Below are 15,662 nucleotides of genomic sequence, written 5' to 3' on the forward strand. Positions count from 1 at the left end.
ATCATTTCTACCATGTTTTGGGGTGCATTATATTGACTCATGAGGTATAATAACCATACTTAAGAGAAGGATTTGAGGGACTTATGACAAGAGGAAATTTTTCAATAATACTATGAGAAAAAAAAAAGGTTACAAGTACAAAATTAAAAAAAAAAAAGCTGGAAATGAGAACATGGACATCAAAAACCTGGGCTAATATGCACTTAGGAATGAGGTTCTAGGGAAAGTCTAAATTACCTGAGGATCACTGAATGTCTCTGCTATTTGCACATCTTGAAAATAAGAAATAAGAATGTTCTATGTCGCAATTAGTATGTTTAATTCTGGCTTATTGGTTCCTCCTGTGTATCTGTTTCTCCGTATACTGACTTAAGAAATGAGCATGACAGTATTATGTACTTCATGACAATCTGATTTTAAAGCTATAGAACAGAAATCATATACTTTGATTATTCAATAAATATTATCATTATTTTGAATATATAAAATATTCCCTTCCTATCAGCAAATAAATATTTGATTTAAAACAAACAAACAAATAAAGCACATCTGAGAATGAAGAACTAAATAGTTCACATCTAATATCTAAAGTTGGATGTAAGGCTATAATGCTAGATTTCAAGTTTCTTCTGTATGAAAGACTTGTGAGATAATTATGTATTACTTTCCTAAAAACTTATATTTGGCTGAGAATTCATTCAGTTAATAAAGTTTCATTTGGAGAGAATATTCTGGTTCATGCAATTTATTTAGTAACCAACTGTATCTGTATCATATAATTCAGAATATTTTATAAAAGTCATAACAATATATTGTATAAAACTATAACTTTTTTAATTTCAAAAAGTAGATTTCTTATTTTTTATAACAGAAAACACATATATTATTCTTGAAATTATTTTCCATTATAAGTTATTATATGATATTGACTATAGTTGCCTGTGCTATACAGTAAACCTTTGTTGTTTGTTACATATCTATTTTTTTAAAAATTAGAAATCCAGCATTCTATTCATATGAAGTCAAACAAGTAGAATCAAAATGCCATAAATTTTTTAGTTAGGCAAAAATTCATAAGTTTTCTAAAATATATATATTATACATATATATGTATACAAAAGCTTTTCTACTATATGCATGACAAAATTATAACTTTTAAAGCAAGATTTATTAGTTTAGAACTGACTTCCTATTTTAAGTCCAAGTTACATATAAATTATACTTCTTTAGTAAACAAAATCTTACATTATCAACCATAAAAAACAATAAATATGTTGTAACAAATATTAGGAATATATAATTTCATATCCAATATTAGTTCATTTCTATGAGGAACTACATTTTCCAGCTCCAGCAATTTTTAAAATTCTAATTGTATTCTTCACATAATCTTAACTAGAAGAAAGTGTTTTAAAAATGTTTAAAGAAGTTACATTAAAAATTAACTTCAGAGTTGAAGTCCAAAGGGAATGTAAATGTTAGTTACGGTAATGACTATCACTTTAAAAGAAATATTATTATTATTCTATGTATTAAAAGCTAAAAAATATAGAATTATATACAATATACTTTTATCTATTCCATTATAAAATAATTTCTTTTAGATATAATTATTTTATACTGGATTACCAGCATAATTTCTCCAGAAATGAAATCATGGTAATTTAAATTTATTTGTTGTGGTTCAGTTGCTAAGTCATTTCCACTTCTTTTGGTTAGTTATTTAGACAATGATCCAACAAAAAGTTTCACATTGTAAAATAGGATACCTACCTAGAAAGTGAGAGAATCTCAAATTTAGAGCATAAATAACTGTTGATCTACAATATCGTGGAAATATGCTCAATCTCTCATCTAGATTTTTTGAGTAAATTTTTCAAATTTTACAGTTTTAAGAAACCATTTAAGTATTAAATATATCACTCTACTAAATTTAGAGTACTCTTTTAATGAATCTTTTAAAATAATACTTTCACATCACTATTGATTACGTGAAATATTAATCAATAGTAAGGTCAATTTCATGAATATCTTATAAGGCTTAGAAATAAATGTAAATATGCAAACTTAAATTAATCACCATTATTTTTTAACCACTTATTTTGAATTTAAATAACATTATCTGAACAAGGCAAGTAAAAATAGAAATGAACCAAATATTTTAAAATTCTGGCTTTCATAAATCTGTACTGACACTGGACAGATGACAACCTATAAATTTCATTTGCCATAGAGAAAGTTAGTTTTAGCAATGACTCATAGACCATTATTTGATGGTATTATTATAAAAAATAAAAATTCATTCATATCATTGTGCTGAATAACTGCCAGTCATACAGTACTCAAAGTATATTTCATGTTTTACCTTTAAAAAAAAAATCAATATATTCACTGCCTTCCTTAAGTGTTTAAACTTACAGAAACTACAAAAGAAATGTGAGAATTAATAGGCTGGATTAAGTTGAAAATCAATAGACCCTACACTTTAGTGCCAATTCTGTAAATTCTTAGCCCCAGGTGATCTTAATCCAGAGGTCTTTAAACTCATACTTCTAGAATTTAGATAAATTTAGATTAAGTCATGGTACTGCTTTCAAAGCATCACATTTTAAATTATTCTTTGCATTTACCTAGCATAGATAAAAATTTCAAAACTATAAATGTTTGTGAAGAATAAAAAATATCTACTTATGTTTAGAAGTTTAAAATATTTACCTTCTGCCATGTGTAAATTAAAAGACACTTCCTTGATAAGTTATGAAAGGTTACAAATTGAAACATTTTGATACTGACAAAGAGCATAAAATGAATGATCTTATATGGTGTAAAAGCTACCTACTCATGATCTAAACATGGAAGGATTTTTTAAATAGTATTAAAGGAAAACTGAAACTTGGCCTATAATTTGAAAATATATAATGATTAATTTCTCTATTTGTATTTGATTAGACATCCTTATATTTATCAATATATTGGCAAAATTATAATAAATTCCTAACACTGGCTATTATATTTTTTCAACTCAGAAACATGAAATTAATAAGTTTTTGAGCTACATTTCAAATTTATTACAATGAACATAAATATTCTGTAAATTAAATATTCTGTGAATGAATGAATAATACAGTTCTTTTGAAGGCATAAAATCTATCAATATGATCACAAATTAAAAAGCTAACTATAAAAAGGCAAATGAAGAAACAATCATAATTAACATAAAGTATCAAATAATTTTGAAGATTTAAAAGAGCTTAAGGGGAAGAATCTGCCTTATTTTTACATTAAAGAATGTCATTTTTTTCCCTACATAGTGTCTGTCATTATTCAATCTTAAAAACTAACATTGTTTTTTATCAAGTAAAAGTTTTGTTACAGAAAATCCCACACATTAAAAATAAACATTGGCTCTTTATGACATATATATAAATACTGTACAAGTTATACAGAACATAATAGCTGATTTGTAACAAAGAACTGTTTGCTAGGTACAAAAATTTACTTATACATATTTGTTGATAAAAAATACTGAACATGACAATTAAATTGACAAAACAGGAGTTTATATGCATAACTATACTAGAGACTAAAAATATTGAGAATAGGGCATTAGGAATTTTGAGAATGTAGTCTCAATTTTTATACTTCATTTTAAAAGTGATAGAATTTTAAATAGGTTAAATTCTAATAAATTAATCAAATTTGTATCTATAATTTTTAAAAGGGCACTATAAAAGAAATGAGCCATAACTGTTCCTCAGTGTAATACTAAGAAATGAGTAATTCAATCAATAAATAAACTGATCAATCTAAAGAAGAGGCTCTGACAGTCTAAGTAAATAAGTGACAACTGTTACGTTTTAAGTTTTCTTAGGGAAAAACTTTATATGCTAAACCTTTAAGGCTTCTTTTATAAGGAATTCATACTATACTGTGGATATCTGTCTTTGATTTCCCAACTAAACACTCACTTGTTTGATGCGATCTGGGTTAACGGTGGTCTGGGGTTGTAGAATGCTGACTGGTTCTGTCTTGGCCACATTTTGGGGCATTTCTCGAATTTTTTCTGCAATGAATCCATGAACTGCATTCAGTGCTTCAACTGTTCCCTGGATCAAGCACACTCGCTCAGTAGTACCTGTGGACAAAAGATTTAAGTTTCAGAAAACTTCCTCTCTTACTTTGTACGCTTTTCATAAAAACTATAAAAAAGGATGATATACTAATGCCAACAAAATCATGTACAATGTAGAACTCTAAATCTCAAAAAGGGCCAGCAGAGCCAGAAACCATGAGAAGTTTTGTATACATCATTCACTGACATAACAAATACTTTCTGAGCATTTATACAAGAACGTAGGGTTAGAAACCAGTATTTAACTTATATGCAGAGTACATCATGAGAAATGCTGGACTGGAAGAAACACAAGCTGGAATCAAGATTGCCGGGAGAAATATTAATCACCTCAGATATGCAGATGATACCACCCTTATGGCAGAAAGTGAAGAGGAACTAAAAAGCCTCTTGATGAAAGTGAAAGTGGAGAGTGAAAAGTTGGCCTAAAGCTCAGTTCAGTTCAGTTCAGTCGCTCAGTCATGTCCTACTCTTTGCGACCCCATGAATCGCAGCATGCCAGGCCTCCCTGTCCATCACCATCTCCCGGAGTTCACTCAGACCATCGAGTCTGTGATGTCATTCAGCCATCTCATCCTCTGTCATACCCTTCTCCTCCTGCCCCCAATCCCTCCCAGCATCAGAGTCTTTTCCAATGAGTCAACTCTTCACATGAGGTGGCCAAAGTACTAGAGCTTCAGCTTTAGCATCATTCCTTCCAAAGAACTCTCAGGGCTGATCTTCAGAATGGACTGGTTGGATCTCCTTGTAGTCCAAGGGACTCTCAAGAGTCTTCAACACCACAGTTCAAAAGCATCAATTCTTCAGCGCTCAGCCTTCTTCACAGTCCAACTCTCACATCCATACATGACCACAGGAAAAACCATAGCCTTGACTAGACAGACCTTAGTCAGCAAAGTAATGTCTCTGCTTTTGAAAATGCTATCTAGGTTGGTCATAACTTTTCTTCCCAGGAGAAAGTGTCTTTTAATTTCATGGCTGCAGTCACCATCTGCAGTGATTTTGGAGCCCAAACAAATAAAGTCTGACACTGTTTCCACTGTTTCCCCATCTATTTCCCATGAAGTGATGGGACCGGATGCCATGATCTTCATTTTCTGAATGTTGAGCTTTAAGCCAACATTTTCACTCTCCTCTTTCACTTTCATCAAGAGGCTTTTTGGCTCCTCTTCACTTTCTGCCATAAGGGTGGTGCCATCTGCATATCTGAGGTTACTGGTATTTCTCCCGGCAATCTTGATTCCAGCTTGTTTCTTCCAGTCCAGCGTTTCTCATGATGTACTCTGCATATAAGTTAAATAAGCAGGGTGACAATATACAGCCTTGAGATACTCCTTTTCCTATTTGAAACAAGTCTGTTGTTCCATGTCCAGTTCTAACTGTTGCTTCCTGACCTGCATACAGATTTCTCAAGAGGCAGGTTAGGTGGTCTGGTATTTCCATCTCTTTCAGAAAACGAAGATCATGGCATCTGGTCCCCTCACTCCATGGGAAATAGATGGGGAAACAGTGGAAACAGTGTCAGGCTTTATTTGTTTAGGCTCCAAAATCACTGCAGATGGTGATTGCAGCCATGAAATTAAAAGACGTTTACTCCTTGGAAGAAAAGTTATGACCAACCTAGATAGTATATTCAAAAGCAGAGACGTTACTTTGCCGACTAAGGTCCGTCTAGTCAAGGCTATGGTTTTTCCAGTGGTCATATATGGATGTGAGAGTTGGACTGTGAAGAAGGCTGAGTGCCAAAGAATTGATGCTTTTGAACTGTGGTGTTGGAGAAGACTCTTGAGAGTCCCTTGGACTGCAAGGAGATCCAGCCAGTCCATTCTGAAGGAGATCAGCCCTGGGAGTTCTTTGGAAGGAATGATGCTAAAGCTGAAACTCCAGTACTCTGGCCACCTCATGCGAAGAGTTGACTCATTAGAAAAGACTCTGATGCTGGGAGGGATTGGGGGCAGGAGGAGAAGGGGACGACAGAGGATGAGATGGCTGGATGGCATCACGGACTCGATGGACGTGAGTCTGAGTGAACTCCGGGAGCTGGTGATGGACACGGAGGCCTGGTGTGCTGCGATTCATGGGGTCGCAAAGAGTCGGACATGACTGAGTGACTGAACTGAACTGAACTGAACACAAAAATTAGTGGAGAGAAGGAGTCTTGGAAAGCTTACGAAGTAGGTAATTTTCTGAATTTTTACCACCTTTTATTCATGTACCCTGTTCTTTTAATCACAGCAATAACACTATCTGACATTTTCTATTTATTTTTTTTGTTTCTATTAGAATGCAAGCTCTCAGAGAACAGTTAATTAGTCTGTTTTGCATTGTGCGGTAGCTTTCCCAGAGTCTAGAGGCATCCCTTTCACATGATAGGTAAATAACAGATATTTATTGGACAAATAATCATTCCTGCTTTTACTGATTATGCAATTTTAATAAGATAGCATATCATAATTAAAAACAAAATTTTAAACTATTTTTTACTTGAAATTGATGAGTAATTGATAGAAGATACCATTAGTTTTATTTGCTTCATATCTAGTGAATAAAATGTGAGTGATGTGAGACAAGACTAAAATGAAATTGGTTGGGTCTAATGCACAGATCCTATAGACTATTTTATACTCTACAGGTATACCTAAAGACAATAAGAGTAAGTGATTAGTTTTTCAGACTATTTTGAGCCTCACTGCAGCAGCCTGTTCTTAAACTGTAATCTTCTGCTCAGCAGCTCAACAGAGCAAACACATAAACTTACTTCTCAGACATCAGTATTCTTTTACTAAACAGTTATCAACAAGTAAAAATAATCTTCTAAAATTTAGAAAATATTTGTTTTTGAGCTAATATGACCTCCCAAGTACTTAACACATATCTGTTTCATACCACAGTTTCAAAATTCTAAGCCATTCTATAAAACATTTTAAAGTACATTTTGAAGGAAAAAAATGTGAAATTACGCATTAAAAAAATTGCAAGGAGTTTATATTGCTTTAAGGATTGATTGCCATATAAACCATTTCCCTAGCATTAAAAATTTTTTTTAAGAACAGTAAAAGATTATCACTCTTACCTTTAGGAAAAAAGACTTAGATCACAAGAATTAGGAGCAGGAATAAAAAAATAATATTATATGTATACACCTAAATTGGGGCTTGCCTCACAATGCAAGAGACCCGCGTTTGATTCCTGGTATTCCTGCCTGGATAATCCCATGGACAGAGGAGCCTGGTGGGCTATAGTCCTCGGGGTCAAAAGAGTCAGACATGACTTAATGACTGCACCACCACCACCACACCTGAATCAAGTTATCCTGTTTTAAACCACAAAGATGCAAGTTTATGAAAAGCTGCATTTCCTAATTTGTATAATATATTTCAACAGAAAGCAGTTATCTTTTAGTTGTGAGGAGGGAGACAGTCTGAAACACACTGAGATTGTGAGTTTGAAGGCTTAATATTTCCTGTTTCTCCTAATCAGCTTTTCTCATCTTTGAATATCTTGATGTATCTCTGTATCTATTCTTGGGTAAAAGGATGTAGTTTATTAGGGATACTCTAGGGAGTCTTTACAAAGTTGTATTAATTGTCCAATAAATGACTAGAAAGGATGAGAACTGATCAATGCAGCTCCTGTGAAGTGTCCTCATCTAAGTCAGCAGACAATACAAAACACAGATCGGATTACATTCCTGCTTTTGGAGACAACTAAAGAGTGCTCTTCTGGGGATGCTAAGACAGAAAAGGAAATCAGTTAAGCCTCAACAGAGATTTTTAAAAAATAAAACATGGTACTAAGTAACTAAAGGAACTATATGATCCATGTTGTTTTTAAAGTTCTAATTTAATAGAACATATACTGTGTCAGACAACGCAGTAACCCCGATATTCTTCAGACTGTACAGTCTAACAAGTAGTAAATGGAAATCACTGAGCCATAAAGAAATATGATTGTCTAAAACTGAATTTCACATAGCATGCATGAGACAATTTGGCAATAGTTTATAGGTCCAAAGTTGCCATAAATATTCTTTCAAGATTAAATGATATCACTACCATTAGAACTACTACCAAAAAAAAGGGAAAGAGAAAAGGAAATTGCAATTTCCCCAATGGGAACTGCTATAATCCTCAGAAGAGATGCTCTCATATTCTTCCAGTGAACTCTAATGGCCTTTTCACTTAGATAACACAAAACTATAATTTTTTAGGAGAAAGTCACAAAGAAGGAAGACTGTCAGGTATATGACCAAACTGTATAACAAAAATGAGCCTATAACTAATAAAAGTTGCTGGTTTTTTCAGTCATTTTACAGGCTTTTATGCTCCATTAGTGTCTAAAGTGAACTATGAGTTATTTACTATTTTATTTAACAGTAGCATTTACTTCTCTTTGCAATAGACTAGTAACAAAATCTGAAAAAATTATATAAAAGTATTTCCTTATATTTATTATAATGTAAAGATGCAGGTGTATAAGACACCATTATTTTAACATTTTTCTTTTAAGGGAGACATTAGATAAACTCTTACAAGAAGGGACAAACATAGGCAGTGAAATCAGAAAGACTTTTCGTTTCTACTTCACATGCCATATCATAAACTGAATAGACATGTTTCTAAAATTAGGTACAATTATAAGTTGCCATAGCAAAATTGTGATATACATTTAACAAAATATACTCACTTTGTGCTACTATCACCTTGGACAAGTCACTTAAACTGTTCCTGCTCCTACCTAAGGCAATCTATCATCTGTGCAGTGGATCTGATCTCTCTTAACTCCCAAGTTCACTGTTTCTCCTACTATCATTTTTTCCATCAGACCTTGCCTATCAGCAGAAAAACATGTTATACTTTCTTCCATTTTTAAAGATCCCTCCTTTATGACAGAAAGAGAAAATTAGCCTTTTGTAAAGCGAATGAAATGCCGATTCAGGCAAAGATCATAAAACCATAAAATGAAAGGTTAATGGGAAATTCTAAATGGAAACATCTGGAGTCACCAACTGACTTCACTGGTCAACATTAGCATAACTAAGAGTGTGAAAATCAAGCACTGACATGATGCAATATGAAGCAGAGGGCACCAACTATAGAGGATGTATCCCCAAATAGCTGAACCTAAATCGAATCAAACATTTAGCCCGACATAACAGTTTACAAATAATACTGAGGGACTTCCCTGGTGGTCCAGTGGTTGAGAATCCATCTTGCACTGCAGGGCATGTGGGTTTGATCCCTGTTCAAGGAACTAGGATTCTACATGCTATTGAGCAACTAAAATTGCGTGCTGCAACTACTGAGCCCACATCTCACAACTAGAGAATCCGTGGGCCACAATGAAAGATTTCCACATAATCCAACAAAGATCTGACACAGCCAAATAAATATTAAAAGATAATTCTGAAAACAGAGAAACAAATGACACCATAAAAAAGCAAATACACAAATCAACATTGTAAGCTAGTCTTCAGAATAATTAGTTTCTTCAATATAGGAAAGAAAGTTCTCTAGACATAAAGAATCTTAAAAGACACAATAATCAAATATGAATTAGAATTCGACTGGATCTAAATTCAAACAACTTTTACTTTAAAAATTGTGGCACTCTCATAAAAACAATATTAAATAGTATCAAAGAATTACTGTTAATTTTAACAGGTGTGATTATGGCATCAGGGTGTTTTCTCTTTCTTTTCAGGTGCATACTGAAGTATATGTAGCTAAAATGATTGAGATTTGCTTCAAAATATTTTTTAACTTAAAAAATTTTTATTTTTACTTTATTTTGCTTTACAATACTGTACTGGTTTTGCCATACATTGACATGAATCAGCCACAGGTATACATGAGTTCCCAATCCTGAACCCCCCTCCCACCCCATATCATCTCTCTGTTGAATCATCCCCATATTTTTGTAACAGCAAAAAACGTTACTCATACAAAATACATATGCCAAAATCTTGATATTAATGACAAATATGTAGGTTATAAGGAGGTTCATTCTTCTAAGTATATCTGAAATTTTATAATAAAACATTTTAAAGCCCTCCCTAGCCTTCTTCTAGTTACATGCAGCTCAATTTCTTTATCTCTCAAAAATCCTTGAATGACTTAAATACATGTATTTACACTTTTTCACCACCCATTCCTTTTTTCTTGACTCTGAGTTACTCCAGTATGGCTTTTGTCCTACCACTCCACTTAAAACCATTCATTACAGCCTTACCTCAGTAAATCTAATCTTCATGCCTTTACAATTGGCCCATCAGCGGCATGTGACACCACTGACCACTCTCTTCTTAATACACTCCATTTGGTTTTCAGGATACCATATGGTCTTCATTTAATTCAGTTCATTCATTCATCTGGCAAAAATCTATTGATTCTCCACTAAATGTTAAGTACTATACTCAGTAAAGCAATGACAAACAGATAAACCTGCTTTCATGGAGTTCTTCTCTAGTTCACGCAGACAGACACTATACAGAAAACAAATAATATAGAGAATATGAAATAAAATTAGTACCACAGAAAAAAATTGGGAAGAATACCAAGATACACAAAGACAAAAATAAAGTATAAAAGAGAGCTTGTCAGGCTCACGGCTGTATCCTTAGTGTATGGAAGCATGTCTGGCACCCTGTGGATACTCAAAAAGAATTATTTTTTGAATAAATGAATAACTCCCTGAGTCTAATTTCCTTAGCTATGTATTAAAAACATATGATTGATTTTAAGACCTTTTTGTCTATCGACCTTTTGCTTTATAAAATGTCTAAGAAGCCAATAAGTGTCTTTGGGTTTATAAAACAAGTCAATATATGTAAAAATTAGATATATTTTGGGAAATGATTTTAAGAACTACTAATAAGTTATAAATTACAATGTCAATAAAAAGAATAGTTGATTTTTAAAAAGTTCTCAGAAAGGTAATAGGAGAAACAATGAATACTTTAATAGTTTTTTTTCCTTTCCAGAATAGAAAGTAGATAAACTAAAAATGTAATCTACCTAAAAGAATAAAGTCAGCGGAAAAAAGGAACACTTTTTTTCTGTTGTATAAAAGACAGTCTAAAATATTTTAGATACCTGAGACCTATTTCAACAAAAGTGACTCTGGTTTGGAATAATGGGCATATAATAACAATATGCTTACTCCTTGGAAGAAAAGTTATGACCAACCTAGATAGCATATTCAAAAGTAGAGACATTACTTTGCCAACTAATGTACGTCTAGTCAAGGCTATGGTTTTTCCTGTGGTCATGTATGGATGTGAGAGTTGGACTGTGAAGAAGGCTGAGTGCCGAAGAATTGATGCTTTTGAACTGTGGTGTTGGAGAAGACTCTTGAGAGTCCCTTGGACTGCAAGGAGATCCAACCAGTCCATTCTGAAGGAGATCAATCCTGGGATTTCTTTGGAAGGAATGATGCCTAAAGCTGAAACTCTAGTACTTTGGCCAGCTCATGTGAAGAGGTGACTCATTGGAAAAGACTCTGATGCTGGGAGGGATTGGGGGCAGAAGGAGAAGAGGACGACAGAGGATGAGATGGCTGGATGGCATCACTGACTCAATGGATGTGAGTCTGAGTGAACTCCAGGAGTTGGTGATGGACAGGGAGGCCTGGTGTGCTGCGATTCATGGGGTTGCAAAGAGTTGGACACGACTGAGTAACTGAACTGAACTGAACTGAATAACAATACGATCCACATATTTCCAATCATCAGCTATAATGAAAATTAGCAAACATTTTATTTGGATGTAAGAAAATGCATCAGTTTATACTCTTACTGAAAATATTACTCAGTATTTTGTGATAAGAATGCAAATACATAACTCTTCAGGAAATATTAGTGCCAATCTAAAGTAAGAAATTTGAATGAATTCCAGTGAAACATCTTAAAATGAAAAATTAATACTCAAAATTTAGTAGAGTATTAATAATTCTATGACAACCTGTAAACAATGTTGTTGGCCTCAAAAAGAACTGAAACAACGAAAGTGCCAATTAACATCGCAATAGGCAAAAACTGAGGTGTAAAACAAAACATGGTACATAATTTTTGGAGTATGAAAACAGCTACTTATAGCACTGAAAAATTGCCAAATCTGGGTAGCTAATATTCTGAATGGATAGGGTTTCTTTCTTTCAACATAATGTTTAGCTTCTACCATTTCTAGAAATATCTCCCAATTAGATATACATTTTCAAATACATTTAACATTTCTGTAATACTTGGGAAAAACTATATAATTCTGAACAGAAATAAATGTCAAACTTGAGATTTCTTTTGTTAAGTATGTCTCTTTATCCTTATGCAAGTGGTGCTCTGTGACTGGTATTTGTTCCTTTAATTTTCATGTTCTTTTATTTACTACCCCTTATCCCCACATCTGATTCTAGCACACTCCTCTCTTTATTTGTACTTTGTTGCATTTAGTCCTCAATGTTTGGATGAGCTAAGCAAAGTTGCCGAAACAACTAGCAACAGATAGATTCCTAGTGACAACCATAGGGGATAGCTGACCTCTGTGAAATCTATTCTGGCTTTTTTCTGCTTTATTTCTGAATCTGAGGGGTCAGTATCAATAGGCATAATATTTCTTTAATGCTTTCTTAATGTTTAAAATTGCAGTTCAGTTCAGTCACTCAGTCATGTTCTTCTCTCTGCGACCCCATGGACTGCAGCATTCCAGGCTTCCCTGTCTATCACCAACTCCCAGAGCCTAATTAAAACTGCAAGTGGGCATTTTATCTTTAAAACAAAGAGTTATCATTTTTAGTGAATAAAGAAATTTACAGTAATTGTTTATTCTTGATCTAGTCATGGTAATCTAATTATGTGAATATCTTTGTGGCTTTAAAAAAAGCATAAACATTAGCCCCTTAGCTTTTCTTTAGTTTAACTATTAAAAGTAAAGTAGTATAGAATATCAAGCAGTAGCAATAACAGGCATTACAAATTTCAGGTTAGAACAAACTCTAAATTTTTTTAAAAGAGGATCACAGTATATAAGACTATATAATTTATAAGACATTTAATATTTTATTAATATGATCATATATTATGCAGCTGTATAACAGCTCATTTAATACTCACAATTACCAAGACACATATTTTCTTCAACTTACAGGTAAAGAAGTGAAAGCAGTTAGACCAAGGAAACAAAACTAACAAATGCAGAAAGAAGTAAGATTTTGTCAAATATTGTATTTTTTCCATTACAACACATACCTTCTGAAAATGTAATGTTAGGCCAGCTATCAAATCACATTCTTTGAAGTAAGTCACATATATTTCAGCCTGATGATGGAAAACTAATTTCTACCCAGGCTTGATAATCTTTTTAAAATGCACTGAGTCATATTATTAATATCACTTCACAGGTTTATTTCAAATCTGGCATAAAATGAAAGAAAAGATTGACTCTTCTTACTGAGAACAGACAACCATAGGAGAAGTGGTTAGTAATTGTGTGGCTATTAGCAAATTTTTTAGAATAAATTTTCAGATCAACAAAAGCATTTAGGAAAACTGCCATAAAAAGTAAGTTCAATTTGTAATTGCAGTTTTTATACCATTGTACAGTTTTTGCACATTTGAAAAAGCTTTCTCCTACCCTACAATTACTAAGGGAAAAATATACTATTTCAAGAAGGGGCTTCTTTAGTAAAGGAAATCATAGGAATTGACATATCTCATGATGCAAAGTAAAAATTGCTTCTCTTCTTCTGGTGATTAACTCTCCACACAATCATGTCTCTATTTCTAAATTGTAAAATTTGTAGGGGGCCATTATAACATGCTTTATTCCCAAATCAATATAGTGAAGCTCAAGTTTCTGTTTACAGAGCACGCTCTAACATTAAAATATACTCAATTAAGCCAAAGGATGAGAATATACTTTTCACAAAAATCTAAAAGTACTTATATTCTTCAAAGAAATGAAGATGTGAGAATGAATGACAGAGCAGACGTCCAGCTTCTCACTCACTCAATCTCTGTCCCATGCATGCAAATTGCATACTCATTTCCATTTAGCCACTCCCACAAAGTAACATCAGGAGTTTAGGAGACCTGAAGTTCTGAAGAACTGTGAGGTTTGAAAGCAGACGTATCCAAAAATTCTAAATAACAATTGTAATTTATCTTCAGTTTTTAACTTCTGAGGTCGTGCAAAAGATCCTACCAATAGGATGATTATGATGATGACTAGCTAGTCATTCATCTTTAGCACAGGTTCAGGCTACGTGTGGGCTCCCTGGTGGCTCAGACAGTAAGGAATATGCAAGCAATGTAGGAGACGTGGGTTTCATTCCTGGGTCGGGAAGATTCCCTGGAGAAGGGAATGGCTACTCACTCCAGTATTCCTGCCAGGAGAGTTCCATGGACAGAGGAGCCTGGCAGGCTATACAGTCCATGGCGTCACAAAGAGTTGGATATGACTGAGCAACCAACACTTTCAGTTTTCACATAGGCTGCTTTTCGATATGTAGCAATCCTGGGACGGTACAAGATGGCAGAATAGAAGGACTGAGTTCAACTCCTCTCAAGAGCACACCAAAATTACAACTAACTGCTGAATAATCATCAACAAAAAAAACCTGGAACATATCAAAAAAGATATTCTACATTCAAAGACATAAAGAAGAAACTCAACAAGATGGTGGGGGGGGGGCGCACTGATAATCTGATTAAATCCAATATCTCCCAGGAAGCAACCCACAAGCTGGAGAATAATTATATGGCATAACTCTCCCACATGACCGAGGTTCTGAGCCCTATGTCAGGCTTCCCAGTTGGGGTTTCTGGCAGCAGGAGTCATTGTTCGCAGAGCATTTGGGTTTGAAGGCCAGTGGGGTTCGAGTGCAGGAGCTCCACAGGACTAGGGAAAATAGACTCCACTCTTGGGAGGGCACACACAAGGTCTCATGCATTCTGGTTGTTGCTCAGTTGCTCAGTCCTGTCCGACTCTTTGTGACCCCATGGACTGCAGCATGCCAGGCCTCCCTGTCCTTCACCAACTCCCAGAGCTTGCTCAAATTCATGTTCATTGAGTTGGTGATGCCATTCAACCATCTCACCCACTGTCATCCCCATCTTCTCCTGCCTTCAATCTTTCCTAGCATCAGGGTTTTTTCCAATCAGTCAGCTCTTCGCATCAGGTAGCCAAGTATTGGAACTTCATCTTCAGCATCAGTCCTTCCAGGGAATATTCAGGACAGATTTCCTTTAAGAATGACTAGTCTGATCTCTTTGCAGTCTCAAGAGTCTTCTTCAACACCACAGTTCAAAAGCATCAATTCTTCAGTGCTCAGCCTTCTTTATGATCCAACTCTCACATCCATACTTGAATACTGGAAAAATCATAGCTTTGGTTATATGGATCTTTGCTGGCAAAGTAATGTCTCTGCTTTTTAATATGCTGTCTAGGTTTGTCACAGCTTTTCTGTTATGCACACTGGAAACCAGGGCAAAAGCAGTAATTTCATTGGAGCCTGGGCCAGACCTACCTGGTGGTTG

At 34.1% G+C, this 15,662-nt stretch overlaps 1 protein-coding gene across 5 annotated transcripts in view; it reads right to left on the minus strand.

The window, feature by feature from the left end:
• Positions 1-15,662, minus strand: part of NOVA1 (NOVA alternative splicing regulator 1) — a 169,801-nt gene that overhangs the window by 30,109 nt on the left and 124,030 nt on the right. For all 5 annotated transcript variants that reach the window (XM_068991282.1, XM_068991283.1, XM_068991281.1 and 2 more), the window contains exon 3: positions 3,969-4,135. In XM_068991282.1, the coding sequence (XP_068847383.1) occupies positions 3,969-4,135 (167 nt within the window). The remainder of the gene's footprint in view (positions 1-3,968; positions 4,136-15,662) is intronic.

This window comes from Capricornis sumatraensis, chromosome 19 (genome assembly GCF_032405125.1).
Source record: "Capricornis sumatraensis isolate serow.1 chromosome 19, serow.2, whole genome shotgun sequence".
Lineage (NCBI taxonomy): Eukaryota > Metazoa > Chordata > Mammalia > Artiodactyla > Bovidae > Capricornis > Capricornis sumatraensis.